Source organism: Canis lupus, chromosome 27 (genome assembly GCF_003254725.2).
Source record: "Canis lupus dingo isolate Sandy chromosome 27, ASM325472v2, whole genome shotgun sequence".
NCBI lineage: Eukaryota > Metazoa > Chordata > Mammalia > Carnivora > Canidae > Canis > Canis lupus.
Window position 1 is genome coordinate 28,942,228 of NC_064269.1, and position 23,112 is coordinate 28,965,339.

General features: G+C 36.4%; 1 protein-coding gene across 6 annotated transcripts in view; it reads right to left on the reverse strand.

The window, feature by feature from the left end:
• The window catches only part of PIK3C2G (phosphatidylinositol-4-phosphate 3-kinase catalytic subunit type 2 gamma), a 366,531-nt gene that overhangs the window by 270,783 nt on the left and 72,636 nt on the right, over positions 1-23,112 (reverse strand). For all 6 annotated transcript variants that reach the window (XR_007406483.1, XM_049102678.1, XM_049102677.1 and 3 more), the window contains 4 exons: positions 18,897-18,960; positions 10,253-10,375; positions 6,202-6,235; positions 727-922 (listed from right to left, as the gene is read on the reverse strand). Coding sequence is in view for 5 of the 6 variants with exons in the window: in XM_049102678.1 (XP_048958635.1) it covers positions 727-922; positions 6,202-6,235; positions 10,253-10,375; positions 18,897-18,960 (417 nt within the window). In the remaining variant the exon portion in view is untranslated. The remainder of the gene's footprint in view (positions 1-726; positions 923-6,201; positions 6,236-10,252; positions 10,376-18,896; positions 18,961-23,112) is intronic.

Sequence of the window (23,112 nt, forward strand, 5' to 3'; positions counted from 1 at the left end):
TGAAATGGTTTCAGCTTTTCTTTGAGATGCTAAATGCAGTGGGTACAATAAACCCATTTATAAGTTGCTATTCTCTATTAACTTTAATTGATTTAATCCACATTCTCTTATAGATTAAATCCATAAGGAGTTTAAAATAATGATTATAATATTAATCTAATTATGTTATTCAAAAAAAATACTGCATAATAGAGCCAACCTAAAATCTAGCAATGCTCTACACATAATTGTGGTTAATTTCCATTGTAACTGAAATAACTCTTGGCTAATTCCCACTTTATCAAGGTACTAATTTCACAAAATATCTACCACTCACAACTTGATGGGTATCAAGAGTGATTTTTTTTCTATTAAGTACTTCTCCCTGTGTGTGTGCTTTCTCTCTCTCTGCTCTATTAATTAGCATTGGTCGTTTAAATTCAAATGTAAAAAAAAAATAGGGCAATCACTAAATAGGATGAGCATTTATTGTTTCCATGATGATATACTGGCAATAAGCAGCTATTTTTAATATGGAGAATGGGAAGACTTGAAGACTTGAGAGAAAAGGAATGTGCATTTGGGAATGAACCAGTTTTTAAAAATGGTTTTAAGATAAATCTACAGTGGTTAAATGTCAAAATTTCATGAAATATTTGCTCCTGCAAATAAGAACAAGACAAATTATATTCTAATTAGAAACCATGTGAAAATTAGCATTTTTATGAAAACTTAACCACCACTCACCTGTGCACCCAAGTCTCTGGAATGTTGTGAACTGCATACACTGTGAAGCTAAGGTGGGAATGGAGCCCAGGATGTACATAGGAAATGTCATTGGGCACAGTTAGAGGCTGGAAATCTGCATAAAAGCTGCAGCAATAGACACTGATAAGCTGGTAGATGGACCTGGATAGTGCAGTTGTCACTCTCTCTATCAAGCCTAAGGGGGAAAAAAGATAGAAATCAGGTCATCTTTGAAGGGCCATACTTATTATAAGCCATCGATTACAGCTTTGAAATTTCTTACTATAAATTTTAAATAAAATTTAAAAAAATAAAAAAAAAGATTTATTTATTCATGAGAGACACAGAGAGAGAGAGAGAGAGAGACAGAGAGGCAGAAACACAGGGAGAGGGAGAAGCAGTCTCCATGCAGGGAGCCCAATGGAGGCCTCGATCCCAGGACTCCAGGATCACGCCCTGGGCTGAAGGCGGCACCAAACCGCTGAGCCACCCAGGCTGCCCTAAATTTTTTTTTTAATTGTTTTTTTTAAATTTTTATTTATTTATGATAGTCACACAGAGAGAGAAAGAGAGGCAGAGACACAGGCAGAGGGAGAAGCAGGCTCCATGCACCGGGAGCCCGACGTGGGATTCGATCCCGGATCTCCAGGATCGCGCCTGGGCCAAAGGCAGGCGCCAAACCGCTGCGCCACCCAGGGATCCCTGCCCTAAATTTTTAATAAAATTTAATTAAAATGACCATCCACTAACTAGAGCCAATTAGCCATCTGTGCCTCTGTATGTAGCCCGAAGCAGCTGATAGTGGTGTAGCTAATCAATAAGCTTTCATATCTTCTGTTGCAGAAATCTTGGCGCATGGCCTTTAATCAAAAATCAGACTTTTGGATTATTAATTTGGTATTCTGTCATTTGCAATATTTTTTGCCTAGTTTATGATTGTTTAGGATTAATTTCCCAAGAAGGAACAAGTTTTCTACACGGCTTGTAAGTACATCAAACAAACCCCACTTAAAATTAATCATAATAAATTTGACTATGCTACGGTGTTTACCATTAACTTAACACTAATCATATACATTATGCTGCTGTAAAAAGAGAATAGTAATAGTACCTGGCTGGGATCTGAAATAAGCTTGAAATGAAAGATTTATGATGCTTACTAAAACTCTTCAAAATCAAAGCCTTGCTGAAGTTTTACTATTAGCTATTTAAATGGAGTTTATTGATTATTCCTAAAAGTGACTTGTCACAGAGGAAGAAAAAATGAAAAAAAAAAATAAGACTAAGTACCGGGGCTAATAGCTCTCAAGTGTGTACTAAATGAAGGCATGCCAACTTCTCGTAGACCATATGAAGAAACTTAATCACTAAATTTAAGGTAAACTTTTCTGGCTTTCTTCCAATAAACTCTTTTTCCTGGAAAAACTCCTATCCAAAGATGAAGGAAGTAGAAGAGACTGATGAAATGGGCCAGGTAGCACAAGATAGTGGACTTTGAATCAAAATCAGGAAAGGAAAAAAAAAAAAAAATCAGGAAAGATGGTGCTATAACAATGGAGAAGCTTAGGAGGAGGATGAATGTTATCCTAGGAGTGGAGTTCAGGGTCAGACCTTTTAACCAGCCAGTGAATAATTCTCACTACTGATATTTTTTGTTGTTGTTTTTTCTTTCACTCTGATATTTTTAATGCATTAATATACTCACGACTTGCGATTGTTTTTGTTTTAATATTCCACAATAGCAGTGTTTCAGAAATTAAATGAGGAAGCAAATATAAAAGCTCAAAAACTATTATTTTTTTAACCCAGATCAGGAAAACTTTGTAAAATATTTAAGTGATAAAAGGGTTTAGGAAATGAATGTATAAAGCGAAATAAGTTGTGAATGGAAGCTCAGTTGCCCTCCTCAGTCATGCCTCATGGGCTTGGCTCAAGGAGCCCCCCGTGGGGTGGCACGGTCAGCTATACTCACGGTCAAAGACCCCTTGGTCCCTTCGTCCTAATACAGCATCTGTCAGGCTTCATTCAATCGTCGATATATGCCTCCTTAACTCTTACAGTTTCATTCTGGTAGACGAGGATAAGGTAGAAAAACCCGAAAAGAGAAATATCTGCCCTGACTGCTATCCTTTCCCATCCTGGGCCAGAAGAATATACTGAAATGCCACATCTTCAGTATTTCTACTTTTCTGTCACTTCGTCCCAGAAAAAAATAAGTGGAACCACAGCTTAGCCTGTGGAGGGAAGACAAAGATGGAATCTGTGTTCCTTGGTGGTGCCCACTGTGCTGAGGTGAGGGGGCCTTGAGGCCCCCATACCCCCCTCCCCAAGAAGCGGGAGATCTAGTCAGGAGGCCCGAACCCTGTGTCTCAGAGGTCTTGAGCGCTACTTGGCCAGTGGGCGCGACCACCAAGTGGGCACTGCGGGGGAGGGGTGGAGCCGGGCCGTGGAGGAACTGTGGTGCCAGACACACAAGGTGGCGAAAGATGGCACAGCAGAAGATCTCAGAACTGTTGTGCTACCAGGCACCTGCTGGGTGGACGCGGATTGGGAGAACACCTCTCTCGGGCTCTGCTTCTGTAATATCCTCACTCTCCGGCTTCCAGTGAGATTTGGCAAGCCTGGCTCCTTAGGCTAGATGGCGGAGCCTTCCCTCAGCAAACCTGTGCTGACTGCGCACGTGTCTGCCGATGACGTCAGCGGTTCCTACCGCGCGGGTCACGGGGGAGGAACGTTCGAGTTTAGTAAGCTTCAACCCCAAGCTTAGCCCGTTTGCCGCCTACAGGAGCCGGTGTGCAATCCTTTTTGGAGAAGGCGTCCACGCGGTACTGGGCGCGCTGGATGAGGAAGACGTGCTGCAGGGCCCTGCCTCTGTACTGGTCCAGCCTGGGCCCCAGTTCTACAGACTCCAGTCTCCGCTTGCACCCGAGGACCCGGAAGGACAGTGTTCTCTTCCGTCGGAGATGGCGTCCCAGTCACCCCTGCGGCACGCAGCCCCGCCCTCAGCACGCTTCTGCGCCTGCGCAGAGCTACCCAACGCCTCAGAGAAGAGCCCTATGGCCGAATCCCCAGGCAGCTGAGGAGGCTCAGGAAGCTCAAGTAAGCACATGGTTAGAAATTACGTGCTTAAAACCGGTCGTGATTTGGTTTAATTTGATGTGTGCCCAGTCAAATCACGCACTGCCGTTGTTTGCGCAAACACACGCACTCCCTCCTCAGGTTATTTCTGAAACTTAAATTCCTTGTAGTTTCTAGTTGTTTTGCAAGGAAGATAATACAAAAGACCTAGCTTTTCTCGCCAACAGTCTGCAGCGTTCCAATACCAGACAACTTGGCTAACTCAAAAAACAGACCAATTTCAGCATGGAGCCTCTTCCCACAGCCTGCCTCTCAAGTAGGTCTTTCCATAATGAGGCATTTGTTGTTGTTGTTCAACACATGCTATTAATCACTCATTTATAAATTTGTACAAAATTTATAAAATGGCCAAATTTTACTTAAAATGGCGTCCTTTGTTGAAACAGTCTGAGGGGACAAGCAGCATGAAAGAGCTCTAATTAAAATTCTCTGAGAAATCAGCAAGTGGCAATTAATAAAACAGAAGACTAAAGCAGCATAGAAATAGTTTTTAAAGAGGACTCATGACACTCTGGAGGCCAACCAACAGGGATTGTACTGAGCAACAGGAGGCAGGGAATTACAAGTTTATAGAAACATGTTTCCCAGTCACCACATTGTGATGTTGGCCCTCCGAAGCAGGAAGTACAAACTTCTTGTTAATAATTCCCAATCTGGTGCAAATGAATACACATCTAAAATAAATCCTAAAGTTGGGTAAGAGATCTGGTTAATTTAAGCCCCAGCACGTATTTTGGGAAATCATAATCATTTGGATAATGACTCAAACTCTACTCTTGACTTTTTGTGCAGAGATACAGTTCTTGGTCATGATTTGCTTCTCTGAGGTAGTATAGAGATGCGTGCTTATGCATTATAGCATTACTTCCAAAACTGGATGAAGAGTCCATTTCAAATGTTAGAAATGTATTAGGGACTCAAGATGGGCTTGGTGGTGAAATACGGAGTAATGATGTTTATCACACCTGATTTTACTCTGGGGAACCAGTTACAGTATCATAAAATTGAGAAACAGTGACAAATATATATTTGGTTAAAATACATTAATTAGAACCTGTGATGATTTAGCATTGAATATAAACCTTTGGGAACATTCTTACGCAGTTTTGTGGGATCTTATATCTCATCCCCTGAGGAATATGGGATGAAGAGATTTTTATTCCAACATTCCTAAAAGAAAGGAAGAGAGGTCCAATTCCATATAGGCATACCTCCAGCTTGTTAACTCCTCATTCTGTCACTTAGACTCGGTGTTAGTGATATTGTTAGGGGATATCTATCTTGTCCCTTCCTTAATGGTGTTCTGGAGTTTAGGAATGCCTGGAACAGGGGTTTTTTGCACTAGCAGTTTGTTTTTTCTCCATGCCTTCTGCCATCCCTTTTCCTTTGTGATGTGAGGTAGAGAATTTCTTCAAATGTAACTGTCTTCGTTTGAGTGGTGGGAATTAGGGTTGAGAGGATAACCCTCTGCATATAGCTCTGTCCTAAAAAGATTAAGGCTTGGAGGGCAGATTGGGGTTATCATTTGCGGTTCACTGTGACCTGTAAACCTAGAGTGTTAGTTGAACATAGGTGAATCCGTTTCCTTGAAGATGCTCACTGTTCATATGCCAAATACCATTTGCTTTTGCAAACAGAACAGCTCTGACCACACCTTGCACATTAAATACTATCATGTCTTCTATGCATATTAGGGAAATTTAGGATCAAAGAATTAAATTTCTAAGATCACAGAGTCAAAAAGTGGCAAAGTTGAAATTAACCAGATTTCAAAAGCCAGGTCTTTTGTTCTGCATCACACTATTACTCCTCCACTATTTTTCTGTAGAGGCAAAGTCCTCCTGTGGCTTGCAATTTTATAGTCTGAGTCTCTGTGAACCGTAATTATTCCAGAACCTAATCCTCCTACATATTATGTTAGATTGGACTTTCAAATAGAGTTTGAATTTAAATCTGAAATTAGTGACTTTAAAGAAAGACAGCTGCTACTTTTCTGACTCTTCTTTTACATCAAAATATAATTAGCTAAATAAAATTTTATAGTTTCTTGGAATGGTTATAAGAATATTTTCTGTATTCCTTTCATTTTTACAGATCTCTTGACTTTTCCCATTTCTTAAAAATGTCAGGCTAAAAGTTCAGAGTGTGAAGTTTTATTCACTTGCAGAATAATCGTTTCCATCAGTAAAAAGTTTTAGCAGTGCATTTTCACTTCAAAAAATATTTCTCTATATGTGTTACCTTAGTATTTGGATGAAAAATTGAAAAGAAATTAAATTATTTGGATTCTGTAACTTGTTTTTTTTTTTTTTTAATTTGGGTACGTGTATGTTTTACCTTTTGCTGAAGTCTCTGAATTTTGATGAAAATTCTAAAAAAGAAAAACAAGTACAAAGATACAGTTGTTATTTAGAAAACAAACTCAAAAAACAATCAAACTGATAATATCCAGATCTAAACATTGAAATTTCTCTGACACGGTAAAAAGACAAAATGTTTATTGAGGTCATACATCAATTGCTTAATAAACAGGGGGAAGCTAAATTGTAAGATGAAAGAAAAACCTTTTGAATGTTTTAAAAAACAATCTAGTTTTTTTGACTGAAAAAAATTTAGAGTAAGTTCAGCCTGTTTAGTATATTGGAATAGCTTTATATTTATTGGCTAAACTCAATTCCCTTTCCATAGCAGTGAAAGATTTTTTGAAATAAGTGCATTTTAATTATTTGTTTAATATGCTAATTCTTATTATTAGCAATCATTCAGTTGTAACCTTTGGACTACAGTGAAAAGAGGGCTGGATGGAAGTAGGCAGAATTATGCAAACTCATAATATAGTTTAATTATTTTTAGGAGATTTTTAAGAACTGATAGTAGAACACTTGCAACCATATCCTAAATTTAAAAAAATGTACTGTCTGAAATTTTATTTTCTGTTGTCATTTCAGTTCACATCCATTAGTATGGTTTTATTTATTTATTTGCTCATTTGTTTATTTGCATTTATTTTTGTAGGAGGTATAGAATTACTTAAGTGGTTTAGAAAGTGCTAGTGATAAATTCATTATCATGAAAATAATATAAGTGATTCACAGATTCACTAAAAATAAAATTTCAGTCCAAAAGCAAACACATTTTCTAATATAATCCATTTTTTAAAAAAGATTTTATTTATTTATTAGAGAGAGCGAGCTAGTGAGAGAAAGAACAAGAACGGGGCAGGGAGGGTAAGAAAGAGAGGGAGAACCCAACTGTCCGCTGAGCTAAGCTGGGAGCCCCATGGTGGGGCTCAATCCCAGGACCCTGAGACCATCACCTGAGCTGAAGGCAGATACTTAAACTTGGTGCCCCAATATGATCCACTTTAATTGACATTAAATTTTTTAAAATTTTTGCTTGGACAAGTTTGCTTTTAATTAATGAAACCCCAGATTCTCAAACAAGCTAAGGAATAATTGTTTTCTTATAACAAAGAACTTTCTACAATATTCCTTTAGAGAGAAAACACTTCTACCATGTTTAAAATGTAATTAAATTTATATACAGCTTTTCACTTAAAAGCATTGTTCACATAAACCTTTTCAGAAGCGTTTCTCTTAGGTATAATATTTCATCTGAGCATAGTTTCAATTACTAGGCTTAACAACTACATGTAAGATCTTTACCCCTTCCATGTGGCTGAGACTATTAAAGATGTTAGCCTGACTTAACTACAATTCAGTTTATTCAGAAATATAAATTTGTATTTTAAAATCACCATGACATCCACCTACAGCACAATGTTTAAGACCATATTTTTCACTTTATGTTTCATTTATTGTGGGAACATGTAATGGAAATATATTATGTGAGATTCTGGAACATAATATTGAAGGATGGAAAATTGTTTCCAATACTGAATGAGAGCATGAACAAGAGTATAACTACATTTGTGATATGATTCATGTAGGTTACATGGGGAGGAGTCTCAAAAACTACCACCAGCACCATCCCCACTACCTCCAGTAATGATAATGACTCATGCAAGAAACTATCATCTGGACCTTTACTAATGTTATTTATAATGCTCATAGGAACCCTGCAATTTCTGTTATTTATTTATTTATTTAATTTTTTATGCGTGCATGCATACATGCAATGAAGAAAGCTGAAACTCAGAGATGTGAATTAATTTTCCCAAAGATATTCAGCTAAAGACTGGTAGATATTGAGTTCAAATCGTATATTTATGTCCCTAAGCTCTTTGTATTTGATTATCAGCTCTAAGTGCTTATAATGTTTCCCAAATGTGATTATTTAAGAGAAACTAGTTGCTTGTGGAAAATTAACTCTCACTACCCTGTTATCCTGACATAACTTCACCTATTGGAACGCTCTTAGCATCATATAATTCTTAAGTTCTTGAGTTCATCAAAATACTTATTTTTATAACATAACAGCCATTTCCCACTCTGACATAGAATAAAAAATATGACCAGATTAAGTGAAAATTTATTTTCAATTTTTTTTCCTTGTTATCATTTGAGAAGACTATGGATATTAATATGTACATAAAAAAACAGCCTTGGAGACTACATAGTTATTTCATTTTCCACTATAGGTTGGAAGGTATAAGAGTAGATATTTTCCCAGTAAGAAAAATGTAAGGAAATAAAGTTATTAACTTCAGACATCAAATTTTGGTATTTATTGATTATATTATTTAAATTTTGATTTCTTCTTTGCTCTGGGATTTTAGCTTTGAATGAATGTTATCTAGGAAATATTTTGGTGGGATGATTCCACTGCAAATGAGTCATCACTGTCAGTATGTAATACCAACAAGGTATTTTAATTTCTATATTCATTATTACTCTCTAATTACAAAAACAAGTTCTAATTAAGATAATAGAAAATCCAACATTAAGAAATTACTGATTTTTTTCACCTATTTGAAACAATGATGATGATTTATATATACTAATATAATTGTCCACTTTCTAAATCAATCTCTTTGAAATTTCAAGGCTGGCATATTCAGGGTAGTATAATCTGTGCTGTTCCTCTTTGGGCAGATAAAGAATACATGTAATCACTCTCTTTTATGAAAGTTCACATATATTGAGGAAGAGGCTTGGGTTCAAATCTCTTTTTTGCCACTTATTAATCCTTTTTACACAAGCATTCTAGACATCAGATTTTATTTATTTATTTTTAAAGATTTTATTTATCTATTCATTAGAGAGAGAGAGAGAGAGAGAGGCAGAGACACAGGCAGCAGGAGAAGTAGGCTTCCTGCAAGGAGCCCAATGTGGAACTCGATCCCAGATCCCAGGATCATGCCCTGAGTCTAAGGCAGACGCTCAACTGCTGAGCCACCTAGGCGTGCATAGGCATCAGATTTTAATAATAAAATTAACATTAAAATACCAATTTCAGGGATCCCTGGGTGGCGCAGCGGTTTGGCGCCTGCCTTTGGCCCAGGGCGCGATCCTGGAGACCTGGGATCAAATCCCATGTCGGGCTCCCGGTGCATGGAGCCTGCTTCTCCCTCTGCCTGTGTCTCTGCCTCTCTCTCTCTCTCTCTCTCTGTGTGACTATCATAAGTAAATTAAAAAAAAAAAAAAAACAAACAAAACCAATTTCATGGCATTGATATGAGGATGAGTTAAAATAAAATAAAAGTGGTATAATAAGTGAAACTCTTTTATTATTGCAATGCACTATCAAGTATTAGTTATTATTCTAATCATCATATCTTTCTGCTTCATCATTTGCTAAACTAATAACAAGATTGAATTGATTTATTGTGACCAGATATCCTAATCTTTTTATTGGGCAATAATCACACCTGTAATTCTACATCAGATTTCTGAGATTTTTAAAAAATCACATAATACTTATTTTTTAAACTGAAAAAAAAAACAGGCTATTATTGCATCTCTGGGATAATATAAGCAGTGTGCATTGCAAATTCAACCAAAGATAGCACAAAAACTGGTCTTTTCTTTTCTACATGTATGTTTGTCCATATAAGCATGAATACTTACCCCTGCATATACTGGGTGTATGAGAACCATTAATAGTCTATATACACACTAGCCTTTGAATGTTATTATATAAGCATATTCCTCTAGGTAAGATGGTAGGATTGATTTCAGTCTCACTTGGAAGATATATTGCAATTACAAACTTCAAAGATGTAAGAAATTTCCTTTTAATTTAATTAAATCCTTTTGGTATAATAGAATCAAGTTTCCATTAACCCCAAATGATTGAAATATATATGCACAGACACACGCACACACACACAGACGCACAGTATTTATTTAAAATTCTTTCACTCTTCTTAATTAATTATTGAAGTCAGGTCTAAAATAATTACTGTCTAATAAATTGGTATATTTACCTCTGTTTTTCTCTGAAGAATTTGATTTAGTTCATTTACAGCATCTGTAATTTGTTTGGTCTCCACACACCCCAGGACACTGCATATATTTTTTACATCTTCAATAATATTATCTACATGTTGCTATTGATGAAAAATAAGAAGATGCGATTTAATTGGGATACATTTTAAGTCTTTTCCAGATTAAGAAAACACAACTACTCAGTTATAATATGGAGAAGAAAAATTTATAAGTAGTTCATATGGAAAAAGCAGTTGTTTTATTTGTGTGTGAACTCAATTTGAGTCAACATCGTGACATGCTTGATGGATCTACTTCATTATTAAACCGAAAGTCATATACTCTCCGTAACTAGAAAGTTAAACCCACCACATTTTCCATATGTATTATCTGAACTGGAGTTTAGTTTTGGGTACCACATTTGAAACTAGACTTGACAAAGTAGACTTTTCCAAAGAAGAGCAACGCAGCCATTGATATATTCATTCAAAACAATGTAGTAGACTTCGTTTTCAGCTCTCCAGTAGGGTTTTGTGTGTTAAAATCCTGGTTCTGCTCTATTTGTAGCTGTGATTATCAAATTATTTAACTTCTGTGGATCTAAGTTTTCTCTTCTGTAGAATTGGAACCATAATAATTAATTAGAGGGTTGCTATAATGATTAAATAAAATAAAATATGAAAAAGTTCCTGGCAGAGAATAAGGGTTAAATTTTAGCTAATTAATTCATTTTTTATTAATTTTTACTCATTTACATAAATTTTTCAGTTTATATGAGAAATCAGACACTGTATATGTACACATATCTAATAAAATAAAAATTAGAAGGTAATAAAAACTATGAAAAGGATGTATTTGGTGCTATGATTAGTTTCCATTCAGACATTTGAAGTTGATGTATGACATGAATTTGTGGAAATCTCTAAAATATTGCTAATTAAGATGCAAATGCTGAGTTGACTTGGTCAGTTGGTAGCTAATTTATGCCTTCTTTTACTCTAGTCTTGAAGTGCTTTGTATGTGATCTATTTATCTCCTTTAATCTTCCTTAAATTCTGAAAGATAAACATATTCATTACATTCGTAAATCGCTGAGATTGCTAGAATGTTAAGTGAAATGTTGCAATAGTAGAATTAACTTGATGATTTATTGGATGATGTATAGACCAACAGAAGTTTGGATTTAAATGATTCCAAAGTTTTATGCTTGGGAAACCTAGAAGTTAGGATCCCACTAATTATGGCAACAAACAGGCAAAATGGGAAGATTTTTGATGGTATTGTGATGCATATGGTTTTTGATATGCAGAGCTTGACCTTCCCTGGCAACAGTCAAGCAGACACAACCTTCATATATTGGGAAATGCAGTGAGGTTCTAGCTCTGCCAACTATTGGATTGAGAAAAAACACACACACAGAACACGTGCTCATATAAATGCTAGATGAACTATAAGAAAAAAGTGTAAATGTATATATATATAGCTTAGTCCAAAACAAGGATAGGATAAGTTTCTGGGTGATAGAAATTTAAAGAGGAATCTTAAAGCCAGAGCAGTGTCTTCAGCATTGATGCTGCAATGGACTGTGGGAAATATCAGATTAAATTTAGACCCTCAGGCTTCAAAACTGGTGTTTACTGTTCTCAGTGGGGCAAGTGCTGAGATTTCAGACCTAATTTAGTAGGGGGAAGTAGGGAAAGGAGCAGATCTGGAGCTAAAATCTCTGAATAAACCTCTGACACTGGATAGGCTGTCACCTGCAAAAGGTGGGAGAAGAAAAACAATGCCTACTGACCAAGAGAGTTTTTGAGGAAGCCTCTCTCTACTCAGGAGCTTTGACTGAGTAAAATGATTACCTGAAAAATTGTGTGTGTAGCTGTGAAGCATGGATTTATACTATGGCAGGAATTTATGCCCAAAAAAATGTGCCAGAATATAGTGACTATTTTGGACACAGGCAGAAACAAATGCAAAACTTCTGTATGGAAACACATTTCTACACTCCAAAACCATGGAGTTTCTCCTTATATATACACACATGGGCATATGTTCTCTCTTTTACACACACACACATACACACTCTCCCTGGTAGAAGGGGAATAAATAATCAGCCTAAAAATTACAAATCCTATGATGACTGATCCACCATATGAAAGATTCTACAGATATGAAACATGCATTAGCACCTGATTTTAAGGGATATCAAAGCTAGATTTGAGCGTAATTTTCATAGAGATGATACCTGGCCAAGAATTTAGATATTATTGTCCAAAGAGAGAATATAGAAGAAATAAAAATTGAAAGCGGGATATGTAACATTAGAACATCTCATATTTAGGTATTGGAGAAGGGAATTTGGGTCACAGATGGAGCACAGATGGAGACCTAAACTAGAAAACTGTAGTGTAATGGACATAAAGTAAAGGTAGGTGATGGTACAAGGAAATTTTACCTTGGAAGAGAAGAAGGAAAAGGAAACATGGTAACTCTTTCCAAGTATTTGAAGGCTGTTTAAGTGAAAAAGTGATTAGATTTACTGTAAGTAGCTCTGGAATGATAAATTAAAACAAATGATTGCAAATTTAGAGACATTCATTTTCACTTAGTATGGGAAAAATCTTTGTAAAAACTGGCTTGTTCAAAAATTGAGAGACTGTCCCTCTCACACATGTAGAGTTCTCCACATTATAGGCAGGCGAAGAATCAGGAACATTGAGAGATTTTTGCATTACATAGGAGTTTGAACTGGACTACCTCTTAATTCTTCCTATCTCTGTGACTCTTTGGGGTAGTGAATATTGACAATAATGCAGTTTTGATATTTTATATGCTATATTCCAAACCTATCATAGGATATATTTGATGTGTCATAGACTCTGAAGGAGCAGCATTCTAATACTTTAGATATTAAGCATATACTAAAAGTATTTTGAACATTGGCGAAGATTGGTGACAAACTTTTCTGTATCTTTCTGGAAGACAAAACAAAACAAAACAACATATCCTTTCCTCCCCACTTTCATTTAGTTGTGCTGGAGACCAAAGGAACAGCCATGTAAGAGCTTTCCATTTTCCAGGGTTTTTTTTTTTTTTTTTTAAGATTTTATTTATTTATTCATGAGAGACACAGAGAGAGGCAGAGACACAGGTAGAGGGAGAAGCAGGCCCCATGCAGGGAACCCTATGTGGGACTTGATCCCGGGTCTCCAAAAATAGGCCCTGGGCAGAAGGTGGCACTGAACTGCTGAGCCACCCAGGCTGCCCCATTTTTTCCCAGGTTTTATATAAACCTTACTGAATTTCAATTTATATATACTCGCTGAAAATTGCCAAATTTAATTAATGAGTTTGGAGACAAATTGAGAATTTAGAATGATTTTTGTTCCAATGAAGTAGTTATTGCTATTATAAATTGTTCTTTAAAGATTAAAAATAGTATTTGGAGGGGTGTCTTGTGGCTTAGTCGGTAAAGCGTATGACTCTTGATCTCAGTCAGGGTTGTGGGCTTGAGCCCCATGTTGGGTGCAAAGATTACTTAAAAATAAACATTTAAAAAAATAGTGGAGTTCAATTTCAGCTTAAAATATGTATCTTTGGTCACAACATTGAAATAAAAAAAGATAGGTAATGTACAAAACCATAGTTTTTCCTGACCCCATTATAGATTTGAGGTTACAAGGTGACCAAGTATACTGGGTCCTCTGATGGTGAAATGAGAAAAGGTGAAGTGGTGAAAACTACAAAATACTTTTCTCCAAAGGATACCTCTAATGTAGAGGAAAAGAGATCTAAAGTGGCACAGGGGCAGATCCTATGATACTGGCAATATTTGTTGCTGAACTTATTGTTTGATAAAACTGCCTACTCTAATGTTATTCTTTAATTTGTATATATATATTATTATATGTTCTTCATGTGTCACATAATTCACTGCACAAATCTCAAATAAAATGTCAGATCATATTATTTCTTTGACAAAACTCTTCAGTGCTTTCCAACTTACTTGGAATATAAATTATGTTGGCTAGTGATTATCTTTCTTATTGAAGATCTAGTTTCACTTCTTATTTTTTTTTTCTTCTTTAAGTCTGAGAGTGTTCTATACATAATAGGCTTGACTTTTAGTAGTTTCAGTATGCCCTTTATTTCTGCTAAGGCAGGTTCCAATCCTGCAGCTGTGTTTTATTTTCCTTGTGACCTGACTTTATCTCCTTCATTTCCTTGACTTCTTCTTTTGTAACCTTTAACTGGGTCCTTGTTACCTATTCATTTTATCCTGTTTTCTCTTATGATTTTTTTGTTCCTTTTCCACCTCTTGTATTCCATTGTGAATGCAAATCAGTTTTGTGACATTTTTCTTCTGGATCCTGTACGGTCCTCTATTTTAGTAATAGTGTTAAAGATAGTAACTCTCATAGCAATAAAATACATTTGTATTTACCTTTACTTGAATACTTTTTCATCTTCTAGCTGCTATATTCTATTAAGCACATTACATCCACTTTTTACTAATTTTTAAAAATATCATTGTATTATATTTTATGATATTCACTGTGGTAATGAATAATATGAGTTCTAGGAAGGTTGAATAAAAACTTCCATAGTGGTGGAGGGTTGGCATATACGATATCTGACTTTGGAATCTCTGCTCCTAGATTCTGTCTTTATTGACACTCTGTTTAAATTATATTTGAAATTGAACTTCTAAAAATCCAATAATAAAAAAATAAATAAATAAAATAAAAAATAAAAATCCAATAATAGACCTGCTTGTTACCCAAAGCGCTTCATAAGATCCCTTTGTACCCCCTTTATTTCTACTTGTATATGAAATTTTTGGCCTCTGTCTAGAGGTTGAATGCAGTTGGATTTTGGTCTCATGGAGGGAAAACTGAGATTATTGTTTCAGCCTTACTCACTGAGTTACTCACACCTGAATAATAGAGATGCTATTCTAGTTATCTAGTTGGTAAACTCTCGGAGTCATGAGCTAGAAGGTAAAGTACTTGGAGGTTTTTAGACCAAGGAGATATTTCATGAAGCCAAACCATATTTTGAAGCATGAGTAGATTTTTCTCAATTGACATCCATTCAATTTATAGTTAGTTCATCAACTACTAGATTCTAGTGTAAGTTTACCATCAGTGGTAGGGATTGCTAACTTTCTCTAAAGGGCCTACTTGGCATTGTAATAAAAAATTTTAGAGACAGTGCATCAGAGGCTACTAGGAAGAAGCAACTTTGAGCCAGAAGTTGATTTTTGCACCTAAATTGAAATCTTCTTTTACACTACTTTGTTCTGTATGTATACCACTTTATGTACATTACTTACCAAGTAATCTACTTTCCAACTAGATCATCAGCAACTTTAGAATATGGTTCTGATTTATGTTTCTCTTGATTCCAGTGAGTAAATAGTTCACTAATTTGCACTAAGTAAGCATTAAGTAATTCCTTAAGGGGAAAATTCTCTTTATTCTTAATTTCTCTGAAATATTAGAGATGAATGCAGAATAAAGAATCACTATAGAAAATATTCCTTACCTTTCTGGGTATTAGTGGAATAGGAGAGAGGAAGAAAATGTTCATAGGAATAGTTCTATGTAAGTTACTCACAAAACTATTTATTTAGCAAACATAGTGTCAGGATGTAAACAGTTCTACGTAAATTACTCACGAAACTATTTATTTAGCAAACATAGTGTCAGGATGCCCAATCTGAAGTAAGTCAAATCTAAAATGTGTTAAATGACCATGGCTGGAGAAATAAATATTTGAATATTTATATTTTCCATATTACTCAATAATATTCATGTCATGTTTATTCAGCCTACATGTTTGCTATTTTTAAAAATAATGTTTAATAATCCAAGATTAGGAAATATAAAACAAAACATTGTTTTTCAAATTGGTTCTGCTTCCAACATTGATGAAATGCCACTTAATGCAATTGTCAAATAAATAGGAAGCACAAAATTGTGAATTGGTCATATCACAGTCTGTCCTCACTTCTCAGATATTTACCAGTGATACTTCATAGGAAAAATCACATTTAAAAAACTCATTGTCAGGCAGCCCTGGTGGCTCAGTGGTTTAGCGCTGTCTTCAGCCCAGGGCCTGATCCTGGAGACCTGGGATTGAGTCCCACATCCAGCTCCCTGCATGGAGCCTGTGTCTCTGCCTCTCTCTCTCTCTGTATCTCTTATAAATAAATAAATAAATAAATAAATAAATAAATAAATAAATAAATAAATAAAATCTTTAAGAAAAAAAAAAAAGATCATTTTTGAGGTGCCTAGGTGACTCAGTGTTTGAGCATCTGTCTTTGGCTCAGGGCATGATCCTGGTGTCCTGTCATGGAGTTCCACATTGGGCTCCCCACAGGGAGCCTGCTTCTCCTGCCCATGTCTCTGCCTCTCTCTCTGTGTCTCTTATGAATAAGTAAATAAATAGATTGATAGATAGATAAATAAATAAATAAATAATCTTTAAAAACCAACAAAAAAAAAACAGCAAAAATTAGGGGACAGTGGCCCTCTGCTTTCAGAAGCTTGTTTGTTAAAAAAAATAAAAATAAAAAGCTCATTGTTTTGGAAGGAGTTCATCTGGAAAATCGCAGACACTGTGGCCTATTTATAAAATAATTCATATGTGGGTGATGATAACTCTTTCCCTGTGTTAATGTAAAGGCAGTATTTATTTGATGTTTTGCCAACTTTTAAGTCATACTGAAAAAGTTTACAATAATCAATGGATTCTTTCAAAGTGGAAATATTGGAGGCTTTATATATGAATAAGATGACCAAACCTCTTGGAAATTAGAACTTTGCAGGTTCTCAACAATTTTTTGCATGCTTGTGTATGTGTATAAAAAGGCATTTGTGGTACATGAGCAGGACCAAGATATTTAGGTAATTACAGTTCATTCATAAGTAGCTTACTATAATCTCATAAATATGTTTACATACAGCCAAGAGACATAAATGATCTATGAATAAAGTCATCATTTGTCTTGGGTACCTGATAAATTTCAATTCTACATTAGAAAGAAGGACTATCATAAAGATGAAGAATCAAGCTGAAAGAAGTACTAATTATGACACTTTTATGAGACTTAAACCAATCCGTGAGTTTTTACATTTTTAAACTTCCAGATTTAAGCCAGACTCAAGAAAGAAATATTGAATATTCAATAATGAATGAATAATGAACGTGAGAGGATTACACTTTGGGACAGAGTATGAGTTGTGTGTTAGTCATCACTGTGTCTTTAAATATGTATATAGAATTCACATGAGTTTGGTATCTTCAAGAAATATTTTTATTATCTTTAGAATCTTTTACTATCAATATTAGGAATAGTTATTAAGGTTCTTTATCTTTTCATTTATATCAGGAGTCAATTATTTAATGGAAAAAGAAATTCTCACGTGTTTTAAAAACAATATCTTGGGGTGCCTGGGTGGTGTAGTTGGTTGGCTGTCCGATCTTGGTTTTGGTTTAGGCCATGATCTTAGGGTTGTAGGATTGAGGCCTATATTGGGTTTGGAGTCTTTGGGATTCTCTCTCCCTTCTCCTTCTACCTCTCCACCCCCATCCCACTCCCGTGTGTGCACATGCACACTCTCTCTCAAAGAAATAAATCTTAAAAAATTAATAAAAACACTGTCTTACACAATTTTCTATAATCATAGGATGTTTCATCTGTGGAAGATTAACCCTAACTGGAAGAATAAGCTGTAAGACATGATCTGTCTAATGGTGACCACAATTTATTTGGATGCCCACTTGCTGATCAAATCTTAGTAGTCTTGGACTAAATCCATCATTTTTCCCTGCCAAGCTAGCTTCTCTCTTTGCTAGTTTAGCAAACTGATGTCTCCATGTCGTCAGGTAGCAGTCGGAATGTGAAGGTATTTCTAGAAACCCTCTTCTTTTTGTTTTATTCATAATCTTTTACCAAATCATGTAAATTGCGCATTTTCAGCTGTTATGAATTTTTCTTCTCCTGTCCACCCCTATTGTAGATTTTTTTGTCAATACTCTCATAATCTCTTTGGGCTAATGAAATGCTCCTCTAATCACCCATCTGTCATTCTACTGCCTTGTATACTGGTTCTATGTTATCAACTGATAAATTAGAAAATCATTAAATTCTCCATAAAGTGTTCTTCAGATCCTATATAACTTGGTCCCTGTGTGCCCCTTTCATATGGTCTCTTTACAGGACTTGAACCCTAACTGTAGCCATTCCAAATTTCATACAGTTTTCTAATCACACCAGGCTGTTTCCTAACTGCTTCTTTTCATGGTGTTCTTCGCTGAAAGTTGTCCCCACTCCCCACCTTCTTTACCATGCCCCTTCCCTAGCTGGCATATTCATTTTTCAGCATTCAGATCAAATAGGTAAAATAGATAACTTTCTTTTGTGTCCTATATACACATAGGTCTCTCATAGTATCTATGACACTTTATTAACACATATCCATTTACTTGTCTGTTTTGTCATGATAGAATGAAAGCTGCTCAAGTACAGACCTACTTTATTCATCCTTGTATCTTCAGAAAATTGCGGTTTTAGAAAAAGAGTATATGGCTAATAAATGCTTATTGGATGATAGATGAAGTAACAAAAGTTAATACCTGGGTTTTCAATAGGCATTTCAGGTGGAAGTCATATTTTTTTATTACTGTTGAGAGGCACTGTCTGGAAAGAAAACAAAAAAACTTTGTTTAAACGTGGGTAAGGAAACATATTAACTTTATAGCATATTTATCATAAGTCGTTTTGTCTGTGATTCTATAGCAGACATGGTTTAAAAAGGATTGCTATTGATACGATCTAAAAACCACTTGATGAATATTTATAGACTTTGTGTAACTTGATAGGCTACAAACATACTTGAAAACTTTAGAACTCAAAAAAAAAAAAAAATCCGTGACAAACTAACCAAACCACTCAAAGACTGTTCATTGTATCAAATTACTCTTTTTGTTATTTTTTTATTTTTTATTGGAGTTCAATTTGTCAACATATAGCATAACACCCAGTGCTCATCCCATCAAGTGCCCCCCTCAGTGCCTATCACCCCACCCCCTGCCCTCCTCCCTTTCTACCACCCCTTGCATGTTTCCCAGAGTTAGGAGTCTCTCATGTTCTGTCTCCTTTTCTGATATTTCCCACTCATTTTTTCTCCTTTCCCCTTTATTCCCTTTCACTATTTTTTACATTCCCCAAATGAATGAGACCATATAATGTTTGTCCTTCTCTGATTGACTTATTTCACTCAGCATAATACCCTCCAGTTCCATCCATGTCGAAGCAAATGGTGGGTATTTGTCATTTCTAATGGCTGAGTAATATTCCATTGTATACATAGACCACATCTTCTTTATCCATTCATCTTTCGATGGACACCGAGGCTCCTTCCACAGTTTGGCTCTTGTGGACATTGCTGCTAGAAACATTGGGGTGCAGGTGTCCCGGAGTTTCACTGCATCTGTATCTTTGGGGTAAATCCCCAGCAGTGCAATTGCTGGGTAAACTACTCTTGATTCAAAATTTAAGTTACAAAAGGAATAATGAGCAGAAAATGACAAATACTAACATCAAGAATTGTTAAATATTCAAAACCTTGAAGAGAACTGCTTTGAGAATTAATGACATATATTTATAATAGATAAGGTTGCTTTGAGGGATCCCTGGGTGGCGCAGCGGTTTGGCGCCTGCCTTTGGACCAGGGCGCGATCCTGGAGACCCGGGATCGAATCCCATGTCGGGCTCCCGGTGCATGGAGCCTGCTTCTCCCTCTGCCTGTGTCTCTGCCCCTCTCTCTCTCTGTGACTATCATTAATTAATTAATTAATTAATTAAAAAAATAAAAAAAACATTTCTTAAAAAAAAAAAGGTTGCTTTGACATCAAACCTGTGTTTTTTCTTTCCTAAGCTTCTCTTATTGCTCCATATTTATCTATGCTGAGGTGAAATAGATGTGAGATGTATAGAGGTTCTTCTGACTTCACTAATCAAAATTATTTTCCTAAACATTATGATTTTCCCTATCCTATTTGTCCTAAAAACTCCTGAATTGAATTGAACAAATCATACAACACAAAAGGTGTCAAGAAAAACCCACAACATATTTTACAATAGTTGCCTTTTCAACCTTTATTGAATAATCGCTTTAGTTGGATCACATATAACAGTTCAAAGACAAAATGTATAGACTATGTAAAAGTTGGTGGAGGTATAGGAAAAGAATAGTGAAAAATTTGGCTGTTGGAGGGAAGGTTTTTACATAAAATCTGACCCTAAAACTTAAAAGACCCTCAAGAATATATACCCAGTTCAATACCTTGCTATTAAATATCATATTTATTTTATTAAAAAAATACTAATGAAGGTATGTGATTTGCCCAGCTTCTAAGAGGAAGTCAAGTCAGGGAAGAAGAAAACTGAAAACAAAGCTCCTGCCATCTAGTGTTTGGTCTTTTAATGACACCATAGAGTGATCTGAGGAGGGCATGCAAAATAGTCTTTTATTTCAGAAAGCAGTCTTGAAGTCACCAAGATGGCAAAGTAGGCAATCCCAGCCTATGTCAAGGTTAGACAACTATCCACGAAAAAAAAAATTTCTGGGAGAGCTTAGGAAGCCTTCTAAAAAACTCTCACAACGCCGTAGGACAAAACCAAACCAAACCAAAACCAAAACCTGAGAATAACCACACAGAAAGAAAAAGGAAGGCAGTCTCATTTTGCCTGCCTCATCCCATCCTGCAGGCCAGCACAGCTCACTGCCAAAAGGGAAATCCCCTTGCTGGGAAAGGGAGAGTGGGTGAGCGAGCAGCTTCCTCAGCCTTTTGGGCCACTACAAGAAGGATCTGCATTGATTTTACTCCACCCAGGAACCAGCAAAGCTGAGATACATAAAGACAGCTAGCAACAAGAAAGGGCTGTCATTATCAGTCATGCAGTGGGAGTTACCGTGGTGCCCAGTTACCTGCTTTGCTGGGCCTTAGTAGCTTTTATTACTGAAGAACCAACAACCAACAAAGCAGCTGCAGACCCCCTGCAGATTTCACTGCTTTCCCCACACACATGTATTCACATTCACAAACAGCAGCTGCTTGAGTCCCTCCCCTCTCCCTTTCCTACCCCACTGCCACCCCAGGGCTCACCTATAGCTGGTTCTCAAGTTGTGCACCTGCAAGCCTTTGGTCTGACTTCTATACTGGCCTTCACTGCCATGCACATGTGTTAGGGAGACATTGTAGGCACAGGAATGCATACCAACAGCCAAGGCCCCCATAGCTGCTTGTGAGCCTGGTTTTGTCCCTATTTCCTGCTACTGTGGGTTTGCCTGCAATCAGTCTCTATAGCTGTGTACCTGCATCTAACCAGTCTGATTCCCATAGTAGCCTTTACTGCTGCACACATGATCAAGGGCTTTAGCCACAGGAGTTCATACCAACAGCCAGGATCTCCACAGTGCCAGTGCACCTACAGTTCTAGTTCTTCTTGCTGGCCCTGCCCTCCCCACTATATGTATGTCTGCAACCATCCCCTGCCACTACACAGACACCTGAAGCTGGCCCCCACAACTATGTGTGTGCATGCCACCAGCGCTAGCAACAACCACTGCCTGCCCTGGTGTCTAGCTGCTGGACCTGGAAGCACCACTGAAGATGCCCCATAGCACTTGATTTGTCGATGACCACACAACTGTCGATGTTGTGGGGCCCAGTGGCCTGACCTGAGAAGACATCACATTCACCAACCTGGGTATTCCACATGATTCTGCACTTGGTGCCCTGTACCACTAGATCAAGGGTCATATAGCATACGCTAGTGTGCCTCACCTGCAGGTGAAGATCCTATACTGAAGTAAGCCCATAAAGTCTGGAAGATCTGACTGCTTCCTCCCATGCACAGGCACCTATGCAAGGCTCCAGGGATCACAGAGACTCGGGGAAATATGATGCTACCAAAAGAACACAGTAAACTTACAGCAACTGACCTAAAAAAAATGGTGATACATGGATCGCCTGACAAAAATTTTAAAATAATTGTTCTAAAGATACTCAGAAATATGAGAACACAGAAAGACAATTTAATGAACCAGCAACACAATATCAGAACAAAATGAGTTCAACAAAGGTATAGAAAACATAAAAAAGAACCAGAAGTTTTGGAGCTAAAGAATATAATGGTTGAACTGAAGAATTCAATAAAGATCTTTGGCAGAAGAAGAGACCAAGCAGAAGAAAATATCAGTAAGCTCAAAGACAGATTATTTAAAATTACCTAAACAGAGGAACAAAAAGAAGAAAACAATAAAAAGGAATTAAGAAGACCTATGGGATTCATGGGACACCATAAAAAGAAATGATGTATATGTTATTAGAGTCCTGGAGAGAGAAGAGAGTGAGAAAGAAGCAGAAAGTTTCTTTAAAGGAATAATGGATTTTGAACTTTTAAACCTGGGGAGAGATTTGGACATCCAGATTCATTTAGTAATAGGCCACCTCATTATTTCAGTCCAAAACGATCTTCTCTAAGACATATAACAATAATAAAACTGTCTAAAATGAAAAACAGAATTTCAAAAGCAGCAACAAAGAAAATTTTTTCCCTTTTTAAAAGAGAACTGCCATAAAGCTATCAGTAAGTTTCTCAGCAGAAATCCTACAAGCTAGGAGACAGCAGGATGATAAATTTAAGTTTCTGAAAGAAAAAACAAAAAAATCCTACCACTCAAGAATACTTTACCCAGCAAAACTGTCCTGCAGAACTGAAGGTGTCATAAAAACTTTTACAAACAGACAAAAGGAAAAGGAATTCACCATAAGACATGCCTTA